The sequence below is a fragment of the Thermobia domestica genome, chromosome 12 (assembly GCF_964235325.1).
Source record: "Thermobia domestica chromosome 12, izTheDome1.hap1.1, whole genome shotgun sequence".
NCBI lineage: Eukaryota > Metazoa > Arthropoda > Insecta > Zygentoma > Lepismatidae > Thermobia > Thermobia domestica.
The window spans coordinates 73524957-73551629 of NC_137465.1; the positions used below are offsets into that span (position 1 = coordinate 73524957).

A 26673-nucleotide genomic window follows, 5' to 3' on the forward strand; every position below is an offset into this window, starting at 1 on the left:
TGAGTCTTCAACATTCCCGAAACAAAACGTTCAATGTGGTATGGAAAAATTCCGACACTACGCCTCCTAAGAAATTTACAGTTAATCACTGTACTCCTGAAACCCTACTAAAAGTATTCTTGGATATAAAAGACATTCTCATGATGGAGTTTCGTCGACTTTGCAACATATAACTATCATTAAGAAAGATGAGTCGTGTCCCTCGTGAAAAGCGCTCCTACAGCTATGTGAGATACGGACAGAGCCATAGGCGAAGTTTCGAGGTGTGCTTGTGTATATTCAAATGAAACAGATTGATTCTTTTTTCATTTAATTGCCATAAATTCTAAAATGTTATTTGTAATACTACAATTCGTTAAAATATAATTTTATCTGATTTTCAATCTACTTGAGACCCAACAAAATGAGTCCAAGAATGTTACAGTAAGAGAGTGAGTACTCTCTTTTAAATATACCTTTGTGCACACTCATACGAAAAGTTCTAATTTAACTACTTTCGTGCACCCTATACGAAATTTCTGGCTATGCCTATTAAGGGAAATTCTTTTTGTTACGACAGTAATGAATTAGAAAGATTTAAGAAAAAAAAACGTATGCTTAAGGGAGATAAAGAAAGTTCAAATCTTTTGCGTAGAACAGAGTACCACGTGAAATACCTGAAATTAGGGAGATGAAACTTGGCATATAAACTCTTCATTGAAAGTGGGGAGAGACGTATCTACTGTTTCCCAAACAAGAGGATGGAGCAATTTCCATGTATTTTTGCACCACTATTTGTGACCGCATCGCAGAAAACGACTCATCTGTTTGAAAAGAATTTTGGAACGTACCTGAAGCTGAATTTTTTATCATGTCAATTTGCTTTAAAGGACGTGGCTTAAGGCGGTAGGACAGTTCAAAATTTATGCCAAATGTAGTGTGTGTGTGTGTGTGTTTTAAATTATTTATAATTACACTTTTACTGAAATGCTTGTCTTAGGGGGAAAGGAATTAAAATATTTTCCATAAATCTGTTGTTGTTGTTGTTGTTGTTGTTGTTGTTGTTGTTGTTGATGATGATGATGATGATGATGATGATGATGATGATGATGATGATGATGATGATGATGATGATGATGATGATGATGATGATGATGATGATGATGATGATGATGATGATGATGATGATGATGATGATGATGATGATGATGATGATGATGATGATGATGATGATGATGATGATGATGATGATGATGATGATGATGATGATGATGATGATGATGATGATGATGATGATGATGATGATGATGATGATGATGATGATGATGATGATGATGATGATGATGATGATGATGATGATGATGATGATGATGATGATGATGATGATGATGATGATGATGATGATGATGATGATGATGATGATGATGATGATGATGATGATGATGATGATGATGATGATGATGATGATGATGATGATGATGATGATGATGATGATGATGATGATGATGATGATGATGATGATGATGATGATGATGATGATGATGATGATGATGATGATGATGATGATAACAATAATAATAATAATAATAATAATAATAATAATAATAATAATAATAATAATAATAATAATAATAATAATAATAAAAATAATAAAAATATATCGTCGTCAATTTATAATTATGAAGTCAGCTCAAAACGACCCGAATCAACCGTTCTTAATGTTTAATCGTAGCGGCTTGGCAACGAACTCCTGGTTTCTCGACTCGCACTTGACATTAACTGATGCTTCCTTGAGTCTAAACAAGTAAGTGCCAGTTGATACTACAAGTTGTATTTCCTAGTCTAGTATTTTTCTAATCTCCAAGCTGAATTAATATGGCTGATTATGCTAAGTTCGATTCTTGTTTGTTTACTGAAGTTTAACGTCCCATCTCAGCACTCAGACTATATGGGACATGAACTCAGAAATCCGCACCACCGTACTACGTTCAACGCTCTTTCAGTGGGAATCGAACCGAGGACCACCTTTACCGAAGACGAACATGCGAGCTTCTAGACCTGTAGAGAGATTGTTTAGTTCAAGCACACCGAGTACACTGCTCAGTCTAATGAGATTTACGGAATTTCATTAGGAGTAAGACTTTCTGTGTATGTAATAATATGCTTAATTTTTACCAAATATTATTCTGCAGTACATGGTGTCATGCTAGAGAAGCCAACGAAGGTGGATGCTATATAGTTCTGTGAAATAGTTACTCCGAATATTTAGTCAAAAATGTTTAATGTACTAACAGTAAATTCGTACACAAGTTAAGTATATTCGTATTCACCAGTCTCTAATGTAGTTAATACACTAGTGGGATTAAGTCCTAGACATTATTTGAATTGGGTGTTGAGTAATAATTGTGCTTTTAAATTTACAATGATTCTTAATTAATGTGGAAAAGAAAGAGTATTCGGCCTCGCTATTAATAAACTTGGGTTATTGCTTTTATATAAGATGTGTAGAAATTTGGTAGCAATGATGAAATGGATTTAGGGCAGTCCAAGTGGTGAATACGATGTTGTTTTCAAGTACTTAACCAGCAGCTAAAATGGCAATTAATTAAGTGACATATATAAATAAATTCTTAACGATATAATTATATTTATGTACTTGCAAGTGGAAACTGTCGTTGCAGTGAACTATCACACAACCAGGTTAAAATATTGAAATTTATAGTATATGAGTTTGATAGCATGAATTCTTATTACAGTAGTACTATCGGCTAAATTCATGTTTCAAAGTGTCCGAATCATGATAATCTTGATTAAATTTCTGGCTATTATTAATGACGTTGGTTTGGAATATATCTGTGGACACTGATCATGAGTTGGGAATATTAACAAGATATTTAATATATTTTTATTTGGTTTGTATAGAAGTTATGGAAATAGGAAAAATAATTTCAATTGATTTTTCAGCTGACTTTCTATTGCTATTTAATTCGTTGAAAGGGAAATCAGCTTCAGTACGCATATTTCGAGTCTATCCCTTTCTTATAATTATTTTCCAATAAATAAAATTGTATTCTGCTCAGAGGTTCAAGGACTTATTTATTTATTTATTTATTCCCTCAGACAATTTTTTGAAATTTTGAAGCATTTCAATTTTAACAACGAAACAGCAGTACATTCCACTTTTCTTTTCCCATTATAACAACAAAAAATATTTAATTAGTGTATTTTGAGAAAAGATAAAATTAAGAATCAAAGATGATCTATCATTCAACAGGAAAGAAACGGGATTTTACAGTCTCAGCAAATTGTAGAATTATCAAACTAATATTTATTGATAATAATGTTTTAGAAAAGATAATAATATTGTTAATACTAAATAAATGTGCTGAAATGTAATGACTAGACTTTCTTCATGGAATTATTATTTACAATTTATGCATAACTAACACTTTACTTACACGTAACACTTCCCAAGTGTAACACTCCGATTTTGATAAAATTTGGTAAGTACACTCATGTCCAAAATTATTGCCACCTGTCTATAAATATGTTGCTGTAGGAATATAATTTGATAACGTATTCGCCTGGTATTTCTTATAATGTTAGTATGTGTATAATCGGCAAAGACATATATGTGGAAAATTTCATATCAAAAGAGCAGTAAATAAGAACAATAGAACGAAATTAAAACTTTCTTGTCCATTTAGCAATATTTTATTTTACTCATTCTAATTATCGTACTTATAATTCTTTTCCTATGAAATTTATCTCAAATATACATTTCCATATTATGCACATATTATCAGTATTAAAAGTACCCTGCAAAATCATTATCAAGTTATATTCTTACAAGAAGACAACTATAGATATGCGACAATCATTTTGGACATGAGAGTACATACTACACAGAAAATAAACGCATACATGTTTTTCATTTTACGCGGAAAAACGGTTTTACGGGGCAAGAGCCCCCACCTGAAGTTTTGAAACTTGACGCCCGAGAGGCAAGAAGAAGTGGATCGAAGCGAATGAAATTCTGCACAGATGTTGTAGACGTAAGATGAGGGAATACGTGTTTCGTATTTTTCTGAAAGGAAAAAAAAAAAGTAGGTGGACCGAAGCGTTGGGTGCAGGAAGGAGTGGACCGAACCGAATGAAACTGTGTGTAGATATTGAATATGTAAAATAAGACCTTTTGTGTTTCGCAAATGTTCCCATCCGATTTCTTCAAATTTGGCACATCAACAGTAAGCGTATAGTATTTCGGGAGGCACCTTTACAATGTTTTTCCGCATAAACAAAACCACGTGTCGATTTATTTAATGTTTACTGTTGATATGCCAAATTTGAAGCAAATTGGAAGGGGACACTTGGGAAACACGAAAGGTCTTATTTTACATATACAATATTCTACATAAAATTTCATTTGCTTTGGTCCTCTCCTTGCTGCGCTACTACGGTAATATTAACTTTTTTCTGAAGGGAACCTTGGCCCCAACACTGTTTTTTCTACACAAACTAAGAACACGTGTTTGTTTATTTTTGACAAATTGTCCCTTCACAAAGTTTCGTTGAAATTCTCCATATCCTTTAAGAACTTCTACCGTATACCTATTTGCACCTTTGATATTTCGTAATCAACGGTTTAGAAAGTCTCTGCCCCACCCAACCGTTTCTTCCAGGAAAATACGAAACACACATTCCCTCTTTTTACGTCTACAATATCTGTGCACAATTTCATTCACTTCGGTCAATTTCTCCTTGCTTTTCGGGCGTCAACTTTCAAAATTTTGGGCGGGGGCTTTTGCCTCCTAAAACCGTTTTTTCTCAGAAAGTAAAAAACACGTATTCATTTATTTTATGTTTAGTATCTGCCTGCCAAATTTTATCAAAATCGGAGTGTTACACTTGGGAAGTGTTACATGTTAGTAACATGTTTTATGAGATAAAGATACATTTTATGTCGAAACATAGGATGAGTAATTATATCTATTGCATTTATACAAATAGTTAAAATTCAAGAACTAGAAAGTTAACTGTTATCCCCAATTTTTTTTTCTATTTCAAATACGCTGACACGATATAGCAGTACAAAAAAGAAATTCTGTAAATAATGAACTTTTATTACCATATTAAAGTCAAATTACACCCACAATGGCAATTCATGGCTTTAATTCTTCAAACAGAACTCAAGCTCGGTTCTTGAAATAGAATATCTTAAGTTCACAATCCAAAGGACGAGATATGAGCTTAAGTTTATACCAAAAAAGAGAATGGTTTTGTTTTGTTTCTTTGTTCATAACAGTATTTTCTTGTTTGCCACTCTGATTTTGGGCAACTCAAAAATATATGAAAAAATGTATAACTTTCAGGAACTCTCAAAGTGGTTGGACACCAAAAATGTCAGCAACATTAGGGTGGATTGCGTAACTTTATCCTTGCAAGCAAACAAGAACACCAGTTCGAAAAACTATTAAGATAGTCAACCCCGGATTTCAGCTGACACTAATCGGGTGCAAGAGTCAATTTGGTTCTATTTTATATTCACGATGGTTGTTGGATCGAGTCGAGTCAGCAATATGTAATTCCCAGAAAGCCAACGAAAAATCGAATTCGCTGAATTTTCCAAGTACTGGAAGTGAAACTGCGACTAGAGGATGCTTAAATATAGCTTTCCATCCCGAAAAACCCATATAATTGAGTACAATATTTTGTTGATAATCAAGTAGGGTAGAGTTCGAATACTCTTGATTGATCAGAGCTCCCAGAAGCACTTTTTTAGTTGGAGTTACGAAAGGCAAATAAGGCTGAATGTTTTCCTTTAAACCTATTGAAAAAAGAACCTTTAAACCTATATCTGGACGAAATGGGATATGGATATATGTACTGTATGTGACTGACGGTCTTTACATTAATGGACCTAAGGAATGTGATGTCTTAAGTGAGACGGCGTGGGTTCCTGTCACCACGGCATGGCGCGTCCTCAGGTTGCGGATCGAGGAGAAGGCCTCTAGATATAGAGGTTAGCTGCGAATATACTGAATAAGCAGTCGCGGACAGACGACTAGGAGTGGTCCTCCAGCTTGGGGGTTTGGGTAAGGCTAACACCCTCATCCTGTAAAAAAAGGTACTTGTTCAGAAACATTCACAAAAGCCTCGGACAAGGACTGATAACTTGGCACGACATCAGCAAAAGAAAATGGACATGAGATTTGGAACATGGAATATTAGAAGTCTTTATAGGGCAGGCGCGTTAAAATCTGTAACGAGTGAGTTAGAGAAATACAGGATGGACTTAGTAGGAGTTCAGGAAGTTAGGTGGGAAGGAAATGGATCTGAGAATTCCGGAAATTTTACGTTCTTTTACGAGGAAGGAAATAAAAAATCACCAGTTAGGAACAGGGTTTTTCGTTCACAAACGAATATTACCAGCAATTAAACGGGTTGAATTTGTTACTGACAGACTTTCTTTTATTACTCTTAAGGGACGGTGGTGTGATATTATTGTTTTAAATGTACATGCTCCAACTGAAGATAAGGGTGACGATATAAAAGATAGTTTTTACGAAGAAGTGGAACGCATATTTGACCAACTCCCGCGATACCATATGAAGATTCTATTAGGGGATTTCAATGCGAAGGTAGGACGAGAGGATATTTTCAAACCGATTATAGGGAACGAAAGTTTGCATAAGGAAAGTAATGACAACGGTGTTCGACTCGTGAACTTTGCAACATCCAAAAACCTAATAGTGAAGAGTACAAAATTCCCACATCGCGACGTTCATAAATACACTTGGACATCACCAGACGGAAAAACACATAATCAAATTGATCACGTTTTAGTAGATAGAAGAAGACAATCTAGCATAATTGACGTCCGGTCGTTTAGAGGGGCTGATTGTGACACTGATCACTACCTGGTAGTAGCGATAATACGGGAGAGATTATCGTTGAATAAAGGTAATATTCAATGTCCGAAAACGGAGAGATTTAATTTAAAGAAATTAGAAGAGAGCCAGGTAAGAGAGGAATACCAGATTGAAGTTTCGAATAGATTCGCGGTTTTAGAAGACTCGAAGTGCACTAGTGTTGAGGATACTTGGATTGAAATTAGAGATAGCATTAAAAGTTCAGCAATAGAAAAATTGGGACACGCGGAAATACGTAGGAACAAACCATGGTTCGACCAAGAATGCATTAAACTAGCAGAGAAGAGAAAACAGGCAAAATTACGGTGGCTACAAAATCCGAATGAAACAACTACACAAAATTTCGCAGATATCAGGCGGGAAACTTCCAAAACTTTTAGAACAAAGAAACGGGATTTTTTGAAAGCTAAAATTAAGGAACTTGAAGATAATAGTAAAAATAAAAATATTCGGGACATGTATAAGGGGATCAGCGAATTTAAGAAAGGCTATCAACCTCGTGCTTATATATTAAAGAAATCTGACGGAACAGTTCTCACCGATACGGATAGCCTCTTAAATAGATGGAAAGATTTCTTTGACGATTTGCTGAACACGCAGCCAAAAACTAATGTGCGTGGAGAAAAGGGGATACACACCGCAGAACCGTATATTCCAGAACCCAATCGAATAGAAGTGGAAGCCGCTATAAAGAAATTGAAGAAACATAAATCTCCGGGTGTAGATGAAATTCCGGCTGAGTTAATTTTAGCTGGAGGCGAAAAATTGTGGAACAAGATACACAAACTCATTCTCCTTATCTGGAACCAGGAAGAATTGCCACAAGAGTGGAAAGAATCAATCATTGTTCCAATTCACAAGAAAGGCGACAAAACTGATTGTAATAATTATCGAGGCATTTCTCTTCTGTCAACATCCTATAAAATACTTTCAAATATTCTGTTAGCAAGATTGACCCCATACGCAGATGAAATTATTGGAGATTATCAGTGCGGATTTAGACGAAATCGATCAACTATCGACCAAATATTTACCATTCGCCAAATACTCGAAAAGAAGTGGGAATACAATACCCCGGTACATCAACTATTTATTGATTTTAGAAAGGCTTACGACTCGGTTAGGAGAGAAACATTATACAACGTTCTTACAGAACTTGGAATACCGAGAAAGCTAATTAAATTAATTAAAATATGTTTAAGTGAATCCCAAAGTAAAGTCCGGGTAGGAAAATTTTTGTCCACGAGCTTCCACGTCGAAAATGGCCTGAAACAAGGAGATGCGTTGTCGCCATTATTATTTAACTTTGTGCTGGAATACGCCATAAGGAAAATCAAAGATAGCAACCAGGGCCTAGAGTTGAACGGCATTCACCAGGTTATGCTGATGATGTAAATTTAATAGGGGATGATAGGAGAACAGTAGAAACAAATGCAGAGATCTTATTAAACGCTTGCAGGGACATGGGTTTAGAAGTAAATGCAGAGAAAACTAAATACATGGAAGTGCGTCGGGACCGTAATACGGCAAATTGTGGAGGCGTTAAAATATTAAATAATGCTTTTGATAAAGTGGATACTTTCAAATATTTAGGATCAATATTAACAGACGAAAATCATATTCACGAAGAAATTAAATGTCGACTAAAAGCAGGGAATTCGTGTTACTATTCGGTTCAAAACCTCTTGTCGTCGCGAATTCTGTCGAGGAATTTGAAGCTTAAAATATATAAAACGATAATCATGCCTGTTGTTCTGTATGGTTGTGAAACATGGTCGCTTACGCTGAGGGAAGAACATAGACTGAAAGTATTTGAGAACAGGATCCTGAGAAGAATATTCGGACCCAAGAGGAACGAGAATGGGGAATTGCGGAAACTTCATAACGAGGAACTACATAGTTTATACGGTTTACCCAACATTGTTAGGATCGTCAAGTCTAGGAGGCTTAGGTGGGCAGGTCATGTAGCTAGAATGGAAGAAAGTAGAAACGCTTTCAAAGTCTTGACTGGTAGACCCATAGGAAAACGACCATTAGGAAGACCTAGGCGCAGATGGGAGGACAATATTAAGATGGATCTCGCAGAGATAGGAATACAAAGTAGAAACTGGATGCAATTAGCTAAGGATAGAAGTCAGTGGAGAGCTTTTGTGAACGCGGCACTGAACCTCCGGGTTCCATAGGCCATAGAGTTAGTTAGTTTTATATATATATATATATATATATATATATATATATATATATATATATATATATATATATATATATATATATATATATATATATACCAAATGGAATTGAATTGTTACGAAAGATTTAGTGACGCTTCGTAATGGAGTCGTAACAGTTTGTATGATCAGAAGCATAAGGTTGTAGGAAAACTTCTGGTATCATAGTCTATGGTCGACTTAAACTACAAAACTATAAAGTGAGTGAACTAAAACAATCTGATAAACTCGCCGTTAATTACGTAAGTTTCATCTCCACTGACTACCGCATAACGGTTGTAACATCGGAACTCTCTTTCTTTAGGAATTGTTTTTGATTTAAAATATATTACTTTACTATACAGAGCATAATACTTTATATTTTATATATATATATATATATATATATATATATATATATATATATATATGGGGTGAATCTGAAAGATTTGCACAAACTCCTGGGGATGATTCGTCACATCAAATCAAAAGAAGACAAAAAGTCCTCTTATATGTTGTCGAATTCCGCATCGTGTACGAGTAACAGGGGTGCCAACTTGAAATAGACAATCGAATCCTGACAATTGGAACGGAACAGAAAGATGTGCACAAACTATCTCTGTCTGCGCATCTGCCAAATGTAACACAGTGCTGATTTCATAGCCATATTTAACTAGTTTTGGTGTCAAGAATCACTTCCCGCAGTTTGTGCATATCTTTCTTTTCCGTTCCAATTGTCAGGATTCGAGTATCGATTCCAAGTTCCGAGTGTCGATTCCCTGTCACTCGTACACGACGCGGAATGCGACAACATGTAGGAAGACTTTTTGTCTTCTTTTGATGTCACGAATCACCTCCTAGAGTTTGTGCACATCTTTCAGGTTCACCCTGAATATTTATTACGATAGACATCGGTAACCTGTTCTAAACTAAACAGAATTAAAATAAATGATAAAATACAATTTATGTATTCGATTCATCGCAGAATGAAAGCTACAAAAATGTTGTCAAGCTTGTACTGATGTACTAAATATGGAAATATAGCCAATGAATTGTTCTCTTGTGACATGTATTTCAAGAAATTTAGGATTTTGATGAAATATAAGTAGTCTAAAAGTGTAAAGATAACCGAATAAAAACCAAATGGAACACAAATTAGCAAAATTAACATTGCATCTTCGTGATAGGGTACGGGGAAACTTAACAGGGCACTTGAAGATGATGATTGCAATCTTGAAGCCCGACGCCTTGATTTCATTATTATTATTATTATTATTATTATTATTATTATTATTATTATTATTATTATTATTATTATTATTATTATTATTATTATTATTATTATTATTATAAATCAAGAGTTGTGATATCTTAGTTTGCTAGAAAATTTCCTTACGAGCATAAGCGTATGCTTGTTTTTCTCCGACACTGTTGTTGGAGAATGGATCGTTTTCAGTTTCTATAAACATAATAATGTACCTCTGCATTACAACAGACGAGTTCAGAAATATTTGGATTAGCAATTTTCGGCTGTGCAGTAGCCATTCCATTCCCCAGTGGATTTTGCTATGGAGATATATCAAGGCATTCGAGGTTTGGAATACTGGACATCTGATCAGTAGTCACAGTGAGACGGTATGCGGTGGTATGCCATACCGCCTCTGGTTTTTCAGTAATTAGGAAATACCGTCTCTGGTTTTTCAGTGATCAAGACAATATTTAAATATCCGGTATGTTGAGTCAAAATCATAATAAAACATACCGCCTCTGCTTTTTTTTCCACTTCGGCCGATACAACCACGGATATCTTGCACAATTTTACAGAAATGGGAAACAAAAGTGACATTAACGCTTTAGCATGGTGATCACCATTTTGGGAACACACTTGAAACGCCAATGGTTATGAGTGAATAAAGTGCACAATCTCAATGAAAAAAGGAAGATGAGCAAGATGATTATAATCTTGCAATTTCAGGCGCCAGAGCACAAAGAAACATATCAATAAACTCGGGATATGGCTTTCTATTGAAGTGAGATATCACAACCAATGGCTACTATAATAATAATAATAATAATAATAATAATAATAATAATAATAATAATAATAATAATAATAATAATAATAATAATAATAATAATAATAATAGTAATAATAATAATAATAATAATAATAATAATAATAATAATAATAATAATAATAATAATAATAATAATAAAAAAATCAAGAAATGGAATTCAACACAGTGACCATCATCGTCAAATGCTATGTCAAGTTTTCCGTCAGTTTTATAATAAAGATACTGTATTGTTAATTTCGCTAAACTGCGTTCTATTTAGATTTTATTCGTATATTTCAGAGCTTGTGGACCACTTTGTACATTGTTTAAACAAACACCTATATATCCAATATTTCAACAAAATTACCTGTGAATTTAGCTCATAGATCAGAAAGGTTGCCACATAAAATGGTAAATGATACGGACGTCGAAAAGCAAGGTGATGTAAACACATATTTACTAACGTACACATATTTTTAGCATGCCAAATATGCACAATAGGATCAAGTACATACACCGAATATTATACTTAAGTGCTCACTTTGTGTGAATCCATGCAACAATTTCGAAGGTTTCTGACAACAAGACATAACACAACTATCTTATACACAAATAGAAGACACTTTGGAACAACATTCATTCCGTAACTCTACATCTATTGATAACATATTAACATTTATGAAGACACCAGTAAACCCAATGTTTCTCAATAACGTTCAGTTACTACTACTACTACTACAGATATTTTTGCTTTTAATGATTATCTTTTTCCTTACGCCATTTACCACTTAAACACTGGTATTCTCAATAATCGTTTTCTAACAATGGTATAAACCACTACTGCATGATTCCGAATAAATGGACATACTCATATATTAGTTTGTGAATAGCAGAAGTTACAAGAACCCAGTACAAAATCAAATATATAAGATACAATAATTAGGATGATCAATATATAAAACGCATCGATTTCTACGCATAAAACCCAGAAACAGTCGCTTGGCGATTGAATCCTTTTTTAAATTCAAACTTATGTTCAACGATCTGTCAGTTTTGTCCTCATCGTGAAGTCTTAGCTAAACGCACTAGCTGAAATTTAAATTAAAAATCAAGAAATACGTAAAATAAAAGTAGAATACTATCACAGTATTATGTCTTATCAAGTAACTCCTTATGTAGGCGGTATCCACTAACAGTCTAATACAAAGAAAACAAAACAATTCCAGAGTCTTACACATCATGTGTAGATTTTTATTTTTTCTTTATATTAGGCTGAGTTGATCGACTACGTATTTGTTTACTTTACTTTAACTTAATTTACTTCAATTCATATTTCAAAGTATTTCACTTCTTGAGACTTTACTAACACTGACTTTAAACATAAATGAATCGGGTTTGGGCAAAACTATGCTTCAAATGTACCTAAAACATAAAGAAAGAATCGCTGAAGAAGCAATAACATACAATGTACCAACACATATATTTTAATGTTTGTCTCTTAGAAGGTGCTAAAATATTTTAATATCGCATTGTTAATAAAATTATTATAACTATAAATGTTCTACTCTACAGGAGCAACAAAACTGTAAGAGAAATGTTTTAATCTGTTTCATATTGTTTGACAGAATATACCACATGAAAATATCTGATGAAGACACAACCACTATTATGACAATGGATTAAAGGTGCACATCCTGAAATAATATGAAATTTAAAAAGGATACATATTAAACGTGAAATGAAATGATATAATGTAAACTATGTAAAATGTAACTGCATGAAATGAAAGCACGAAAAACGACCACTAAACATATTTCCTTTTTATCCAAATGATATGGACAAAAGATTCTTTTAAAGACGATTATTTTCATTAGTTTCTGTATCAAACACTCCATGAATATGAGCAGGCATTCAATGTGATTTGATTTGAAACATGCAAAGAAACACTATGACGTAAATGTATCTTCGTAAGATCTGCAAAGCCAAAATTAAAAGGTGCGTTAGTGACGAAAAATGCGGTGCTATTATAGTCTTTAGACAAAAATTTAAACATGTGACATCAACACCACACTAGCACTATCTAAGAAAGAAAGAAAGAAACAAAAAACCTTCCCGAAAATAAGCACTATAAATGTAGAGGTGCTAACCTTGCACTCCCTATTAAATTGTTGTTAAAGGATCCCATACAGTGAAAGGATCACTGTATCATGCAAACAAATAGTTTTCATAATTATATTACTGCTATACGTTTTTAATTTTTCAAGATAAATTAAGATTGGCTTCCTTTATTATTTCCTGTTCCAGTACTCTGAATATCTGAATAGCAGAGTTGTTTCACAAAACTAATGTGATATTAAATATTACATTAACATTATATATATATATATATATATATATATATATATATATATATATATATATATATATATATATATATATATATATATACATATTATATATATACTGTACTCTGTCAATATCAACCTGTCTGACTGGTAACGTTTTATATAGCTAAAATATTCCTTGCAACGAACTTTAATAATGCATTCAGTTTGCCCAATATTTTGATTGATTAAGATTTAATGGGAACGCCAGAAGCGAGACTATTATGTCCCCGAGTCTGTTCAATGTAGGTTTTGCCACAGTCACATGCAATGCGGCAAACCCTTGGTATTCTGAGAGCTAAGTTATCTTTCACCAGTCGTAAAATATATTTTATTTTGACTGGAAATTTGTCTTCTATTTTCCCATTTTTCGATACAACCTTGTTCAACTTTCCTGACAATTTACGTAATTATTACGCTCTTTTAGACATAGTTAATAACACAGCCTTTATGCTTATAATTAACAAGGCCTCAGTTACTTTAAATATCAGGTATAATGTTTAGTTTATCCCGCACTATTAGACATTTCGTGATTATATTGTGACTCTCACCTGAACTGTTGTCCGAATTTAAACTTAATCAAACTTTCCTATGGTTCTGAATGAAAAGATGCGTGTTCTAAAATGTATTAGAATGTTTACTGATGGATGTTACAGGATACATATTTATTATTTAAAAATAATAATACTAATAATATAATCATCATCATCTTACGTTAATATCCCTCTATTAATTTTTAATTTTTTTAACACAAACTATTTCAAGGCTTCTCTTACTCCCTTCTTCAATGTGTGTTATTCCCTGCTAAACTTATGACATGATGAAGGGATATTTCGCTCTGGCAAATACTGTAATTTGAATAACTAATAAATGAAACTTCATTACCGTTTCATTTCACGCTTCCAAGTTACGTAGGACAAAAATACTAAAATGTTCCTCTTTAAAAACTGATTTATCAAAGTCTTAAATTTATATAAAGTCCAGTTTACACACGGTTACAGTTTGTAATTTACAGAAGGATAGATAATGATGATATAAGTGTGAGAGAGTGTATGACTCTTCAGGGGAAGGACTGGGTAGCGTAGTGGTTAACGCATCGGCGCGGTAAGCCGAAGGTTACGGTTTCGAGTTCCGGTCCAGTCGTGTACTTTTTCACTCCTTGTGTATCATTGAATTCGCACTTATAGAGGAACTGATTAGTTAAAAACCGGTTGTTTCTTCAATTCGTTGATAATACAACCGTGAGAGGTTTTCTAAAAGTGGACACTGGGTTATCCAAGCACAACAGGGAATTGTGGTACAAGTCATGTGGTCGAAGTGAAAGAACATCGACTGCAAGAGTGAAATGGTGTAGGACTGTTCAGGAAATAGACTGACAAGGGACTTTTTGCTGGTGTCACACGAAATGTGGAACGAGACTATGGTCAATCAATTTGTGTTAGTGAACACGAAAATCTATAGTCGGGAAAATCCCTCGATCGCAACCGTTCCGTACTTATGGGGAGAAGAGATTGGGCACTGCCAACACAACACGTTGTGGATAATGAGACGAAATATGGCGCGAATTCGATGAAAATATGCATAGAAGCGCAGTTAACATATATTACAATATGATATTACATTCGACAACACTCTGACAAGTGAGGGTAGAGGCGTAAGCACGTAACGACAGAGGAAGGGGGCGGGTAGCGTGGAGTATAGCCAGTAGTGCTATTCTAAGTTTCTAACAACTGGTAACTGGTAACTGGTTCTCTCTCTCTCTCTCTCTCTCTCTCTCTCTCTCTCTCTCTCTCTATCTATCTATCTATCTATCTATTTATCTATATCTATCTATCTATCTATATTATATATATATATATATATATATATATATATATATATATATAGAGAGAGAGAGAGAGAGAGAGAGAGAGAGAGTAGACTGATAGGTAAATAGATATAATAGATATAATTCTCTTGTGACATGTAGTGACATACACAGCATTCAAATGGTGTGACAAAATTATGCTGCATTTCGAATATCTTGGAAACGAATTATCCAAGATAGATGGTTGTCAAAAAGTATTTTAAAAAACTTCATCCAGCAATGGATCGACAATTGTTATAATGGTATGTATGAGTTTCAAATATAAATAACCTTCACTACTTCACTCATACGATTCCAGTTCTCATTCTTGATATCTGAGCATTTGAGATTAAGGAATAAACGTTTATACATTCTTTTGAGAGATCGTACGTTTAACCCTGTAGCTGTAAGAATTTCTAAGAAAAAAGGCACTTAAAATAAAATTTACCGTTCCCCCACCCTCCATTAATCTTCTCGTATGCACAGAGCAAAGTAATGCTCTTCAAATAGGTCCATTGTTTCTGGCTGTGAAAAATTTGTATTCTACATGCTCTCCCTTCCAGCTGAAATTTGCAATGTACACACTTGCTATGCTAATATAAATACAAAAGATATAGAAATCTTATCTGCATGGTTTATTTTCGATTGCCAAAAATGGTTTGCCACCACCTATTTTGTTTTTGGTATAAATTGTTTATAAATCCTGAAAAACGAAAATTTTACGAGAAAAATCGTGAACAAACGATCTGTATGGTTTAATTTTAAAATTCTGAAAATGGGTTCTGCCAGATTTAAACACATACTTTGTTTGGCTTCTTTCTTTCACGCTTGGCTTGGTGATGTGTGTGTTTGTCTCGGTAGGTTTATCTCGGTATAACAAACGGTTCTTCGAACTCGAAATATTTTAACAACCGGTTCGCCCAAACCGCTGCGAACCGGCTGAATAGCACCACTGAGTATAGCGTAAGGGAAAAGTTTCATAGAAGGTATTAACATATACGAGCCGGACTTGAGGGGAATAGCCTAGTAATATATCATGGACACGGTCAAGTACATGGGTGGAGAGTAGAAAGGCAAGGGGGCAATGGCCCTCACCTTCCAGAACTGATCTTTCAATGTATAGTGGTGTATTGGACTTTGCAATGCATTCAAACAGGGGTGTATATTGTCTTTTATATCATCATCATCATCATCATCATCATAAGCATATGAAAATTAATGCCTACATATATACAACAGTCTATACACATCGGACGGTTACGAGGGTAGGGGTCCGGACCTTACGGACAATCCCTTCCATAGCTCTCTTTCTTCCATTTCTGCTTCACGGTGTCGTCTACAGGCTGTCTATAGTTTGTGATTGATTACTTGACCATATATTATTATTGTACCATTTTCCTTACGTCTTGCTTCTCCGTTTTCCTCAATTATAAGATCATTTTTACTTGCGCTTACCCGCCTCCTCCTCTGTTGTTATGTGCTATGCCTCTGCCCTCACTTGTCAGAGTATTATCGAATATAATGTCCATTGTAGTATATGTTGTGCTTCTACGCATATTTTCATCAAAACTCGCTCCATATTTCGTCTCATTATTCACAACGTAAAGTGTTGCCAGTGCCCCTACTCTTCCCCCCATAACTACGGAACGGTTGCGACCGAGGGTTTTACCCGCCTATGGATTTTCTTGTTCACTAACACAAATCGATTGACCATAGTCTCGTTCCACATTTCGTGTGACACCAGAAAAAGTTCCCTTGTAAGTAGCGTAGTAGTTAACGCATCGTCACGACACGTCGAAGGTCCTGCCTAGGTTCGTGTCCCGGTCCAGTTATGCACTTTTTCACTCTTTGCGTATTATTTGAATTCGCATCCACAGATGAATCGCCATGTTAAAAATTGGTTTCCTCCATTCGTTATTATAATAGATAATTATGGTAAATATACACTACGAATTGTCATTAGTGATTGTAATTAATTCTACGTTTCATATTTGTACTGATTATATTTTTAAAGCAAGATGAATAAATACAAATGTGAGATTTATGGACATAAAGATGAAGAATTATGACGTATATACAGTCCGTCAATATTAAATGTTAAAGAATGTTGCTCCTGTCAAGATGTGACAAATATACAGAATATGCTAGAGTGATTGTACTTATTATCTAGTACCATGAAACAAAAAAGGATGTAGACATTTTACTTAATACTTTGTTTAAAAGCTGCTAATCAGATTTGTACTCCAGGGTAAAAATTGAAAACTGCTTCATGAAACTAGTTCATAAATAGCTGCGACATAACTGCTTCATTTGTATTGCAACTTGAAAAAGGTTTTGTAGAAGAAACGAGTGAATGAATGTTAGCGTTATGATATTTACATCTATATTAGTAAAATAATCAACATATTTAATGATTGAACTTTCTACAATTTAGACATTTAATAATTACCAGTATAATTTAAGTACTTTTCCATTGAACGGACATTTGATAAATCACTTTTCTGTCTGGCAATAATTTTTCAAAGGAATATTTGAGCATTTTTATTCAACGTAACTTGGAAGTGTCAAATGAAATGGCACAGGTTTATATTTTAAAAGGTATTTTATTCGGGTTGTGATTTTCCAAGAAACTTCGTAATCCACTGGTACCACAGCAAGCAACAACTAATACTCAGTTAGTACTTAAACGAGTATCCTTGTACTCCAACTTACTTTATACAATTCGTTACGCCAGTATCGGGAATTGTGAAACATGGATATTTAGATAGAGTGCATGCTAGTTCCTATGTAATTTCTTGAACTGCTTCCAAGATGTTCCATAATTCTGAAACTACGCTGTTTTAAAATGTTGTTTTGCTTTTTTTGGTGGTTTATAACTGAAAGGAGGTGGTTTCCGACCACGTTTAATATAACTTTTTTGTTTGTTTGTTTGTTTGTTTTGTTTCAATCATATAAGGAATCACTATTAAATTTATGATACTGAGTTATGAACACTCTATTATATATACGTATGTATACAGGATATTTAGAGAGAAGTCATTAATCTGTACTTGCTCATAAACTTCGATCATACTACACATGGTGCTATTTTAAACTTACAAATCTGATTGCAAGTGGTTTATTCAGGTATATTAAATATAGACTTTTCAAATAGGTTTGCATTTTATGAGTACACTAACAATTATGTCAAGCGTTTTTATTTTAATTATTTATTTTTTCTTTCTATAACGCCTACTTTGCCCTTAAAATGATACTGAAATTGTTACGGAAAAATTATCCAAAGGACATCGCTCACCATCCTCCTAAGATTATAGAATACGAATTCTGTCAAGGTGCTCAATTAAATGATAGTACTTTAATTTCAGCAACAGCTCAGAAGTGCTCTATTTAGACCAGAAATCGAACTTTTTAAAATGTGATCTGGTAATTTTGACTTGAGATTTGCAATATATGCAAGAAAGTAAGGAGCTTTCATTTCAAACACAATGTTTCATTTGCCCTTAGAGTGACAATGAATATATAAGTATTTTAATTGAAGTTGCTGTCTCTCACTTCCTTTAGCTTGTTAGTTAAGGCAATGAGAATACAAAGGAAGTGTTCGAAACAAAAGTTTACTATTATTGAAAATATTTCGAATCAGAATCAAAACCTTCCATACTCTATTTTCAAAATTTGAATCCAGTGTGAACGAATAACTTCTTTGCTGTTGTGAAAGTTGAAAATTACACCATTTTGAGTATTCAGTATTTAGTCATCACAGTATTTAACATTTTGACAAAATTCAGCTTCCACAACTTAAGAAGAGAACAATGAGTGGTGTTCCATGTACTATACAATATCAGTTTCATAGCAATAGGGGCATTCCAGAAAAATACTTGAAAAAAAATAATATAAATAAATAAAATAAAAATATTTTGTATACATTTCCGATTGAAAGAAAAATCCATTTATAAAATTCGTCTTTTGATCTAAAGAGACCACTTCTGGTCTGTTTAGGAAGTCCAAAATATCATTAAAATTTACACTCGTAATTTGATTCTGACTCTTTTCACTTCAAAACTTTATATGCAATACAATCCGACTTAAAGACTTAAGAGCCTAGTAGGAATTCAAGAACTACATATTTTAACCAACGAAGCAACAAAAATAATAATAATAATAAAAAAAGTAATGGTTAGCACCTCGACAAACTGAAAGCCTGACAAAAATGACACCAAGTGTGAGGAAGTAAGTAACTATACCCTGTCTCATCTGTCCAGAGTCTGGGGATGCAAAGAGCAGCGTGTTGGGCTGGTGGACCGGAGTGGTCGCAGGAGAACGAGCCGGGGAATGGAATGGAGAACGACCAGGAGCTGCTATAACAAGGAGGCAGCCACCACTTTGATTACTAATAGTTCACTTACATTAACATATCAGCAAAGACTGGAATGCTTAAGCAACAAACAGTTAATTTGTAATATTTCAACAAGTTTGTATTTCTATTAATTTTAATGTATTGAGTTTTTAAAATCTAAGGTAGTGCCATTGTTTTGACATCGAAAGTATTTTAACTTCATATAATCTGGTTATAATCCATAATCTGCAACGAACCTAGATGCACACGTTCATCATAATCACCTTTTACAATCATACAGTTATACGAAATTTTATTCTCCAAACGACAAACGGAATTTAATCATTTTTATTGCTACTGGATATTCTACAAATCTCTTTAAGAGGCAAATGAGCGTAGTGTTAAGCCTCAAAAATAATTACTATACATAGCTGTTTTCTTATCTTTAATTAAGATGCTTCCGTGATCATTAATCTCGTGATCATTACTTTAAATACCTGTATTTACTTTGATATCACCTTTATATCTCTCTTTTCGATCAGAATTATTTGTTACTTTTTTTCAAAATTCATTCTTAAGGAAAATGAAGGAGGCGTAGGGTGAGGTGTTCCAGTGATAGAGCGCTCACTTCTGAGGCGAGGGATCTCTGACTGATCTCAGGTCATGAGTTTGTGGTGGACAACATCATGTCTGTGGATTTTCTCGGGGTTTTCCCGTTTCGTTCCACCAATGATCTCATGACTATTGACTTTCATTATTCATCCGGCTTCTTTAGCCTACGGGACGTAAAACCACAAATTTCACTTAATTTCATAAGGAAAATTGGATCCAACACTAACGGGAAGAAGTGTATAAATGTGAAATCTGCCTCAAATGGTTTCTTTTTGCAACAATCAATGTTTTGTCGTTGGGAATGGCTTTCAGTGTTCTGGTCTGTTTTAGAAGTTCAAACTAATATCATTACATTTAAGGACATGCAATTTGATTTCTCTCGTTTTCGTTTCAAGATTAGACATTCCCATATATAAATAGAAATTCTCAGAAAATAACTTTTTCGCTTTCATTTCTTAAATTAAATCATGTTATTGCTTATTTATAAAATTTGAAGAAAATCATAGTAAGTGCTTTCGGAAAGTTTGGTCCGAAGAAAGCTCTATCTTACCAATGGAACATCTTTTGTGAGTTTCTCAAAAAGAAATAAAAAAAGCTAGAAAATTTTAAGGAGCATTTTCGAGAAAATCGAAGTAAAGTTAAAAAAAATCCATCTGTAAACTACCTGTTCTGGCTTTATTCAAGGAAAACGAGATGCTATATTGTAGGGTTCTTAGTGAAATACTTATTTACGAAATATGAATGGAAAAAAAGAAGAAAAAAACATTCAGTCGTTTTTGAGAAAATTGTCGGGAAAAATTTACTCTGAAAGTGAGCAAACCCTTAAGAGACTTTCTTATTCAAGAGAAATTACTTACGTCCTGTTATTAGTAGAGAATCTTAAAAACCTATACTTGAAAATTTGGCCACATGTACTTATGGACTTTATGCATGGGTAAATTAGGATAAACAAACAAATGGAGATTCAAAAATCACTTTCTCAACATGAAAGGGCCATAAATTGTATAAATCCATTGAAATCTCGATTCCTTTCTTCTTCCACGCTGACAAGATTTTCTCCTCTTCTAACGTTGCTCAAATGCAAAAATATCACTGCAAAATACGTTAAGTGTAATTCCCTCTTAAGTTTCTTTTGTTTCGGTATAGTTCTCGTATATTCTATGTAATGTACATAACTAAGAAATTAACGAAATGAGAATAACTGTTCAAAGAATGTAAGAAGTTTCTTACTACCGTGGAGTTACTTACTGTACATTAGCTGCTTACATTGGCATATGCATTGATTGCTCTAATAAAGGGAAAATAAACATGTTTCATTTCTTTTTTTTCAAACGGATGAGGAAGAGATGGGAGGAACATACAAATCTCTTTATATTCATAGAGGCATGTGCTCTGCATCAAAGTGTAGACAACTATAACTTACTTACGAAAAGAGTAGGTATTACATTCAATAAAATTACACAAAATCGAATTACCGTAAAACATAATAATGATGAAACTGGTAAAATTATTGCAGGCAGAACATTTATTTAAAGTATAAAACGTTAAGAACTGAAACTTTTAATAGATTACTTAAATGAAAAATGTATGTTTGTCGTCAAATTTAGATCACTGAATAATGTGCACAAACGTTTGACTATCATCAGTAACAACAGTACGAATTATTCATACTAATTTAAAGCGAAGTTTCACCGGTTTTCCTTAATTTGCTTACAGAAAAAGAAGAAAAATGTGCCTGCAACGTTTCTAGCAGAACTCGACAGTACCAGTGACAACTCAATATTAATGTTTTAAATATTCGCTACACACAAGTGTTTGTTGCTTCTCAATCCAGTCAGTGCAAGGTTTCAAGTACTGTAGACTACATTTAGGACCTGAAAACTACGCACACACACACACTTACACTAACTATCCATATTAAATTGCAGCAGTCATACAAAATATATTTGCTGAGGTAGACACACAAAATAAATCACAATACACAGAACATCCAGAATGTTTATGTTAGACTTAAGGGTTATTTGTGAGCACAGAAACAATGCATGCAAACGTAAATGGTCCTTTTCTTTATGTTCAAAAGCTGCAAGAGAAAAATTCACTAAGTAATAAATACATTACAAAATGGCTAAAAATGAGTTCAATGCCCTGGATCTTCACTATCTTATTAAGGATAATTATATATGCGAGTACTCTACATCTATTTCCACACTTTGTACATCTACTTATTTTCAAACGTCACTGTAACTTTTAAACTAATACATAAAATATACTGAAATTTTGTATGATGCGAATATCGATAGAGAACATTGTCTAACATATTCTGCAATACTACCAAATTTACAGTAAAATGAAATGAAATCTTTACGTTCTACGTCCCACGGTTATGCCGGTTAGGCTAAAGGAGACGGTGATGATGAGAAATGAATGAAATGGTGGAATGAAGAAAGTGGGAGGAAACAGAACCCCGAGAAAACCCACGAACACCAAATTTACAGTGTTGCCAATCCACAATTATTATTATTATTTTCAAATTACAGCACATGAGCATATTTCAAATCTACACATTAAACGAAAACGTATATCTAATATTTAGTGTTAAAACTAAGACTACAATATCACAAGCATCAAAATTTTGGAGGCCTGTACTGCAGGAATAACATATGCGAGATGGTTGGCGCAACGTATATCCAAAGTACCGTAGTGTCGAAAACTAGGGTTATGATATGATTAATCTCAAATGAATAGAAACAAAGTTACAACGGATTGAAGCAGTAACTTTTTTTTTCGAAAGACTTGATTTGAGAAAGTATTGAAATAAGTATTAACATCCAATCATGTAGACGGTTTTCAAAAGACTTAAAAATTACAACTTCTTTTACGACGATCCTGGTAAAAGTACATGTTTTAGTAAAGATTGATATACTACTTAAAATGACTTATTTGTGGGAGGTTTTCTTTACAGTGATTGTTGCTTTTCTTCGCGTCTAGAACATTACAGCAGCAGTTTTTTGGTAGCTGTAATTACAAGTTTTCGCAATTACATTATTTTAAGCAATGCTGCAAAATTCACCAATGCCTTTGTATCTCCGAAACAGTTTCAGATACCAAACTGCTGTTAACAGCATTATAGTCTTCATGTCTATTAAAAAACATCCACATAGTTGAATGTGACACTTATCTACGCAGTTTCAAATTTCCATTTCCTTTTAACTCTCGTTCTATTTATTCGAAATTCGTTATTTCAGGGGCATATTTGATATTAAGGTACTTCGGATGTGCATTGGCCCAAAGATGTTTAACACTGATTAACAAATGTGGTATTTCAAGTTTTCGTTTAATATGAAGATCTGAAATAGATTGGGGTAGTGCTATTTTGGGAAACTACAATTTTACATTAATTTGACAAATCTGTTACCTGGTAGTATTGTAGAGTACGTATGTCAAACAATGTCTCCTGTCGATATTTGCATCGTACAATAATTTCAGCATATTTTATTTTAGTTAAAAGGACGTTTCAAGATAAATGATCTACCTCAGTATATGTTCCAGCTTACATTATAAACGATACAACTACCTTACTACTGCAGTTAAGCAGCTAATAAAATGTCAAAAAAGGCATACACATTATCTACTGTTGTTGTTTTCAATTCTACCAATAAGAATACTGAACAAGCTTATTTTTAAAACATTTATTCTAACATTCTTACACCTTCAGCTATCCACATTAAGATGTCGCCATAACTGAAGGATTATTCATTGAGATGTAATTTAATGTTTACTAAGAATGAATCCTACACGCATGTTATGGTATACGTGCGAATGAAGTTGCCAAGAGATTCTATATTTTTAAATTTTCACTGTCAACCTGTTTTTCTCTATCTTTTCTTATTTTTCTATTCTTTTAATATCCCACTTTTTACATTCGAAATTACTGTTTCAGCACTCATATGAGAGTTGGAGAATTTTAGTACAATCCGTTGCAGTCTATGAATACATGTATATATATATATATATATACATATGTGTGTGTGTGTGTGTGTGTGTGTGCGTATATATATATACTGTAATTAACATTACTGTTCTTGTAGTAACCTGTGATCTGACATTAAGGTCAAATGAAATGTGAAATTTAATTATAATGCTCAGGCTGATAAAAAATATGGATTTTAACTTAAAACAGGAACATTTTATGGGGCTATTTCGAAAAGAAGATACTGTTATTACTAAGAATGATGTGGGTATTTAATACATTAATAAATAGTATAGGTACAAAGTACTTTGTACATATAATGATACGAGGAAATGAATTAATTTACATTATTATTATTTTATTATTATTATTAAACTTGAAATAACCAGCACAGTGCGATTTACTGACAGATATTTGAGTTTAGATTTTTTTTTTTTTATTTTTTGAAGTTTTTTCTTTCTTCCTTATTATCTAAAGATGTATTTACTATTAACTTATATAATAAAGGCTAGTGCATGTTGTCTCGAATTTGAAGAATCAAAGCTTCTCACGAAAGCTCGGCTCTGTTATAGAAAATTCAAAGTCAACAGCCAGAAACTATTTCCTGCAGAGTGCTGTCACCTGCTTAGTGTTAGTTGATTAGTAAAGATTACATATAGTCGATGTAAGTATAGCCTAAATCGACTCAATAACTTCACTGTCGACCATATAGATAGTGCCATTATTTACTAATGTGCCACGTTCTATACTTACAGTAACTTTCACTTTTAATGAACTATGTAGTTTCATGTTGTCAACTGACTGAATTTCAAGCACCCTATAAATTTTAATTCACTGCATATTTTCCGACTTATTAGCTTTTAAACATGTTTCCAACTGGTTAGTTTCTCTCAATTTTCTTTTAAGATTATCTAACATTTAAAACACAGTTCTGACCAGAACAAAATGAATTATATTAATAACTATACGTTTTTTGTTACAGTTTCAAGGACCTAACGTCCTCTTCATCAGACGATGTATCGTATCTTAATATTATTGGCGTCTCCTACCAAACAGGTGCTTCACATAATTACTTGGGCTAATGATCTTCTGAGCAAATGAAAAGATGCAATTTTTACGCAGAGGTATATAATAATTTATAATATCGAAATGATAGTAGCCATCATTAATGTTTTTCCCCGATGCTTAGACAAATGTCTTTCCAGTGTTGTCATACTACGGTAACATTATTAAGGGAGTTGACTATTTTTTAAAAGTTCGGTTACTTTATGGGCGCAGCTTCTAGGAAAGTACTTTACTTGCAAAGTAGTATCCTAATACTTCGCGCAGAAAATCATAACGTACGAAATATGAACGACAACTAAAAATTGAACAGATTTACAAGTGGGAACATTCATGAAGTTTCACGTTCGGAACGTAAAATTTATACTTCAGCAGTATTAACTACAGTCTTGTTTGCTTTGTTATCTGATATAGCACATGACCAAAACTTTAATGATGAATCGGAACAAAACTAACGATAGTAGGTAACAATCTTCATACATATAACTGAATGGAACAGCCTTTCGGAAAAACACACGTCTGAGCGACATCACCTCTGCGTATATTTAGACGTTATAAAGATCGAGGGATATGGCTATCTTTAGCCGCAAAAGAATCATATCCGGACATGATAGAATTGAGAACGAAACCGCAATATAAGTGGACGGAAAGACATTAATAATCTATCTCCTTTATCCTACACGGCATAAAGCTGAGCGTAAAACTCAAGATTTTTTTCAGTCTTTACATTTACGATAAAGAATGGACATGAATTGTTTATCTTTTTACAATTTGAGTATTAACTAGGGGAATTTAAGCTATGTTCAAAGCAACTTTTTACATTTAGTCGGAATAGAACATCCTCATATATTGAATTATTATTATTGTTGTTACTATTAAAGCTATTTTTCTTTTCAGAATTGGGAGCACTTCACTTGTAAGAACGAATAATAAGATGCATATCAACCTATATAATGAGATGTATATATCAGAAATGAGATAAAAATCATTTGTATTCGTAACTGACCAAATTTAGCTGTAACTATGAAAAACTTTTCAAGATTTTACTACAGAAGACTCATCGGGTTATAGCAATCGATTTTCAAAGCGTATTTACCTTATCGAAATCTGTGCCGCCACCATTGGTTATGTTCTATCAGACCAACAGTATTATGGACTATCGCCTGACATCGAATTTCCATTGCAACAAACTACGTATCGCCACAGGCATAGAAAAATTTCATTTCATTTCTTCCTGCAAGTTCTCCATAGGTCAGTGAGGGTACAGGAATGTGGCAGAGTGATAGATTTT

At 33.5% G+C, this 26673-nt stretch overlaps 1 protein-coding gene across 8 annotated transcripts in view; it reads right to left on the reverse strand.

Moving 5' to 3' along the window:
- Positions 1 to 26673, reverse strand: part of EndoA (SH3 domain containing GRB2 like, endophilin-A) — a 334762-nt gene that overhangs the window by 44379 nt on the left and 263710 nt on the right. For 3 of the 8 annotated variants that reach the window (XM_081733790.1, XM_081733787.1, XM_081733791.1), the window contains exon 10: positions 19647 to 19760. The exons of 3 other annotated variants lie outside the window; for them this stretch is intronic. In XM_081733790.1, coding sequence (XP_081589916.1) covers positions 19647 to 19760 — 114 coding nt within the window. The remainder of the gene's footprint in view (positions 1 to 19646; positions 19761 to 26673) is intronic. 2 more of the 8 variants (XM_081733788.1, XM_081733792.1) reach the window with 1 other exon arrangement.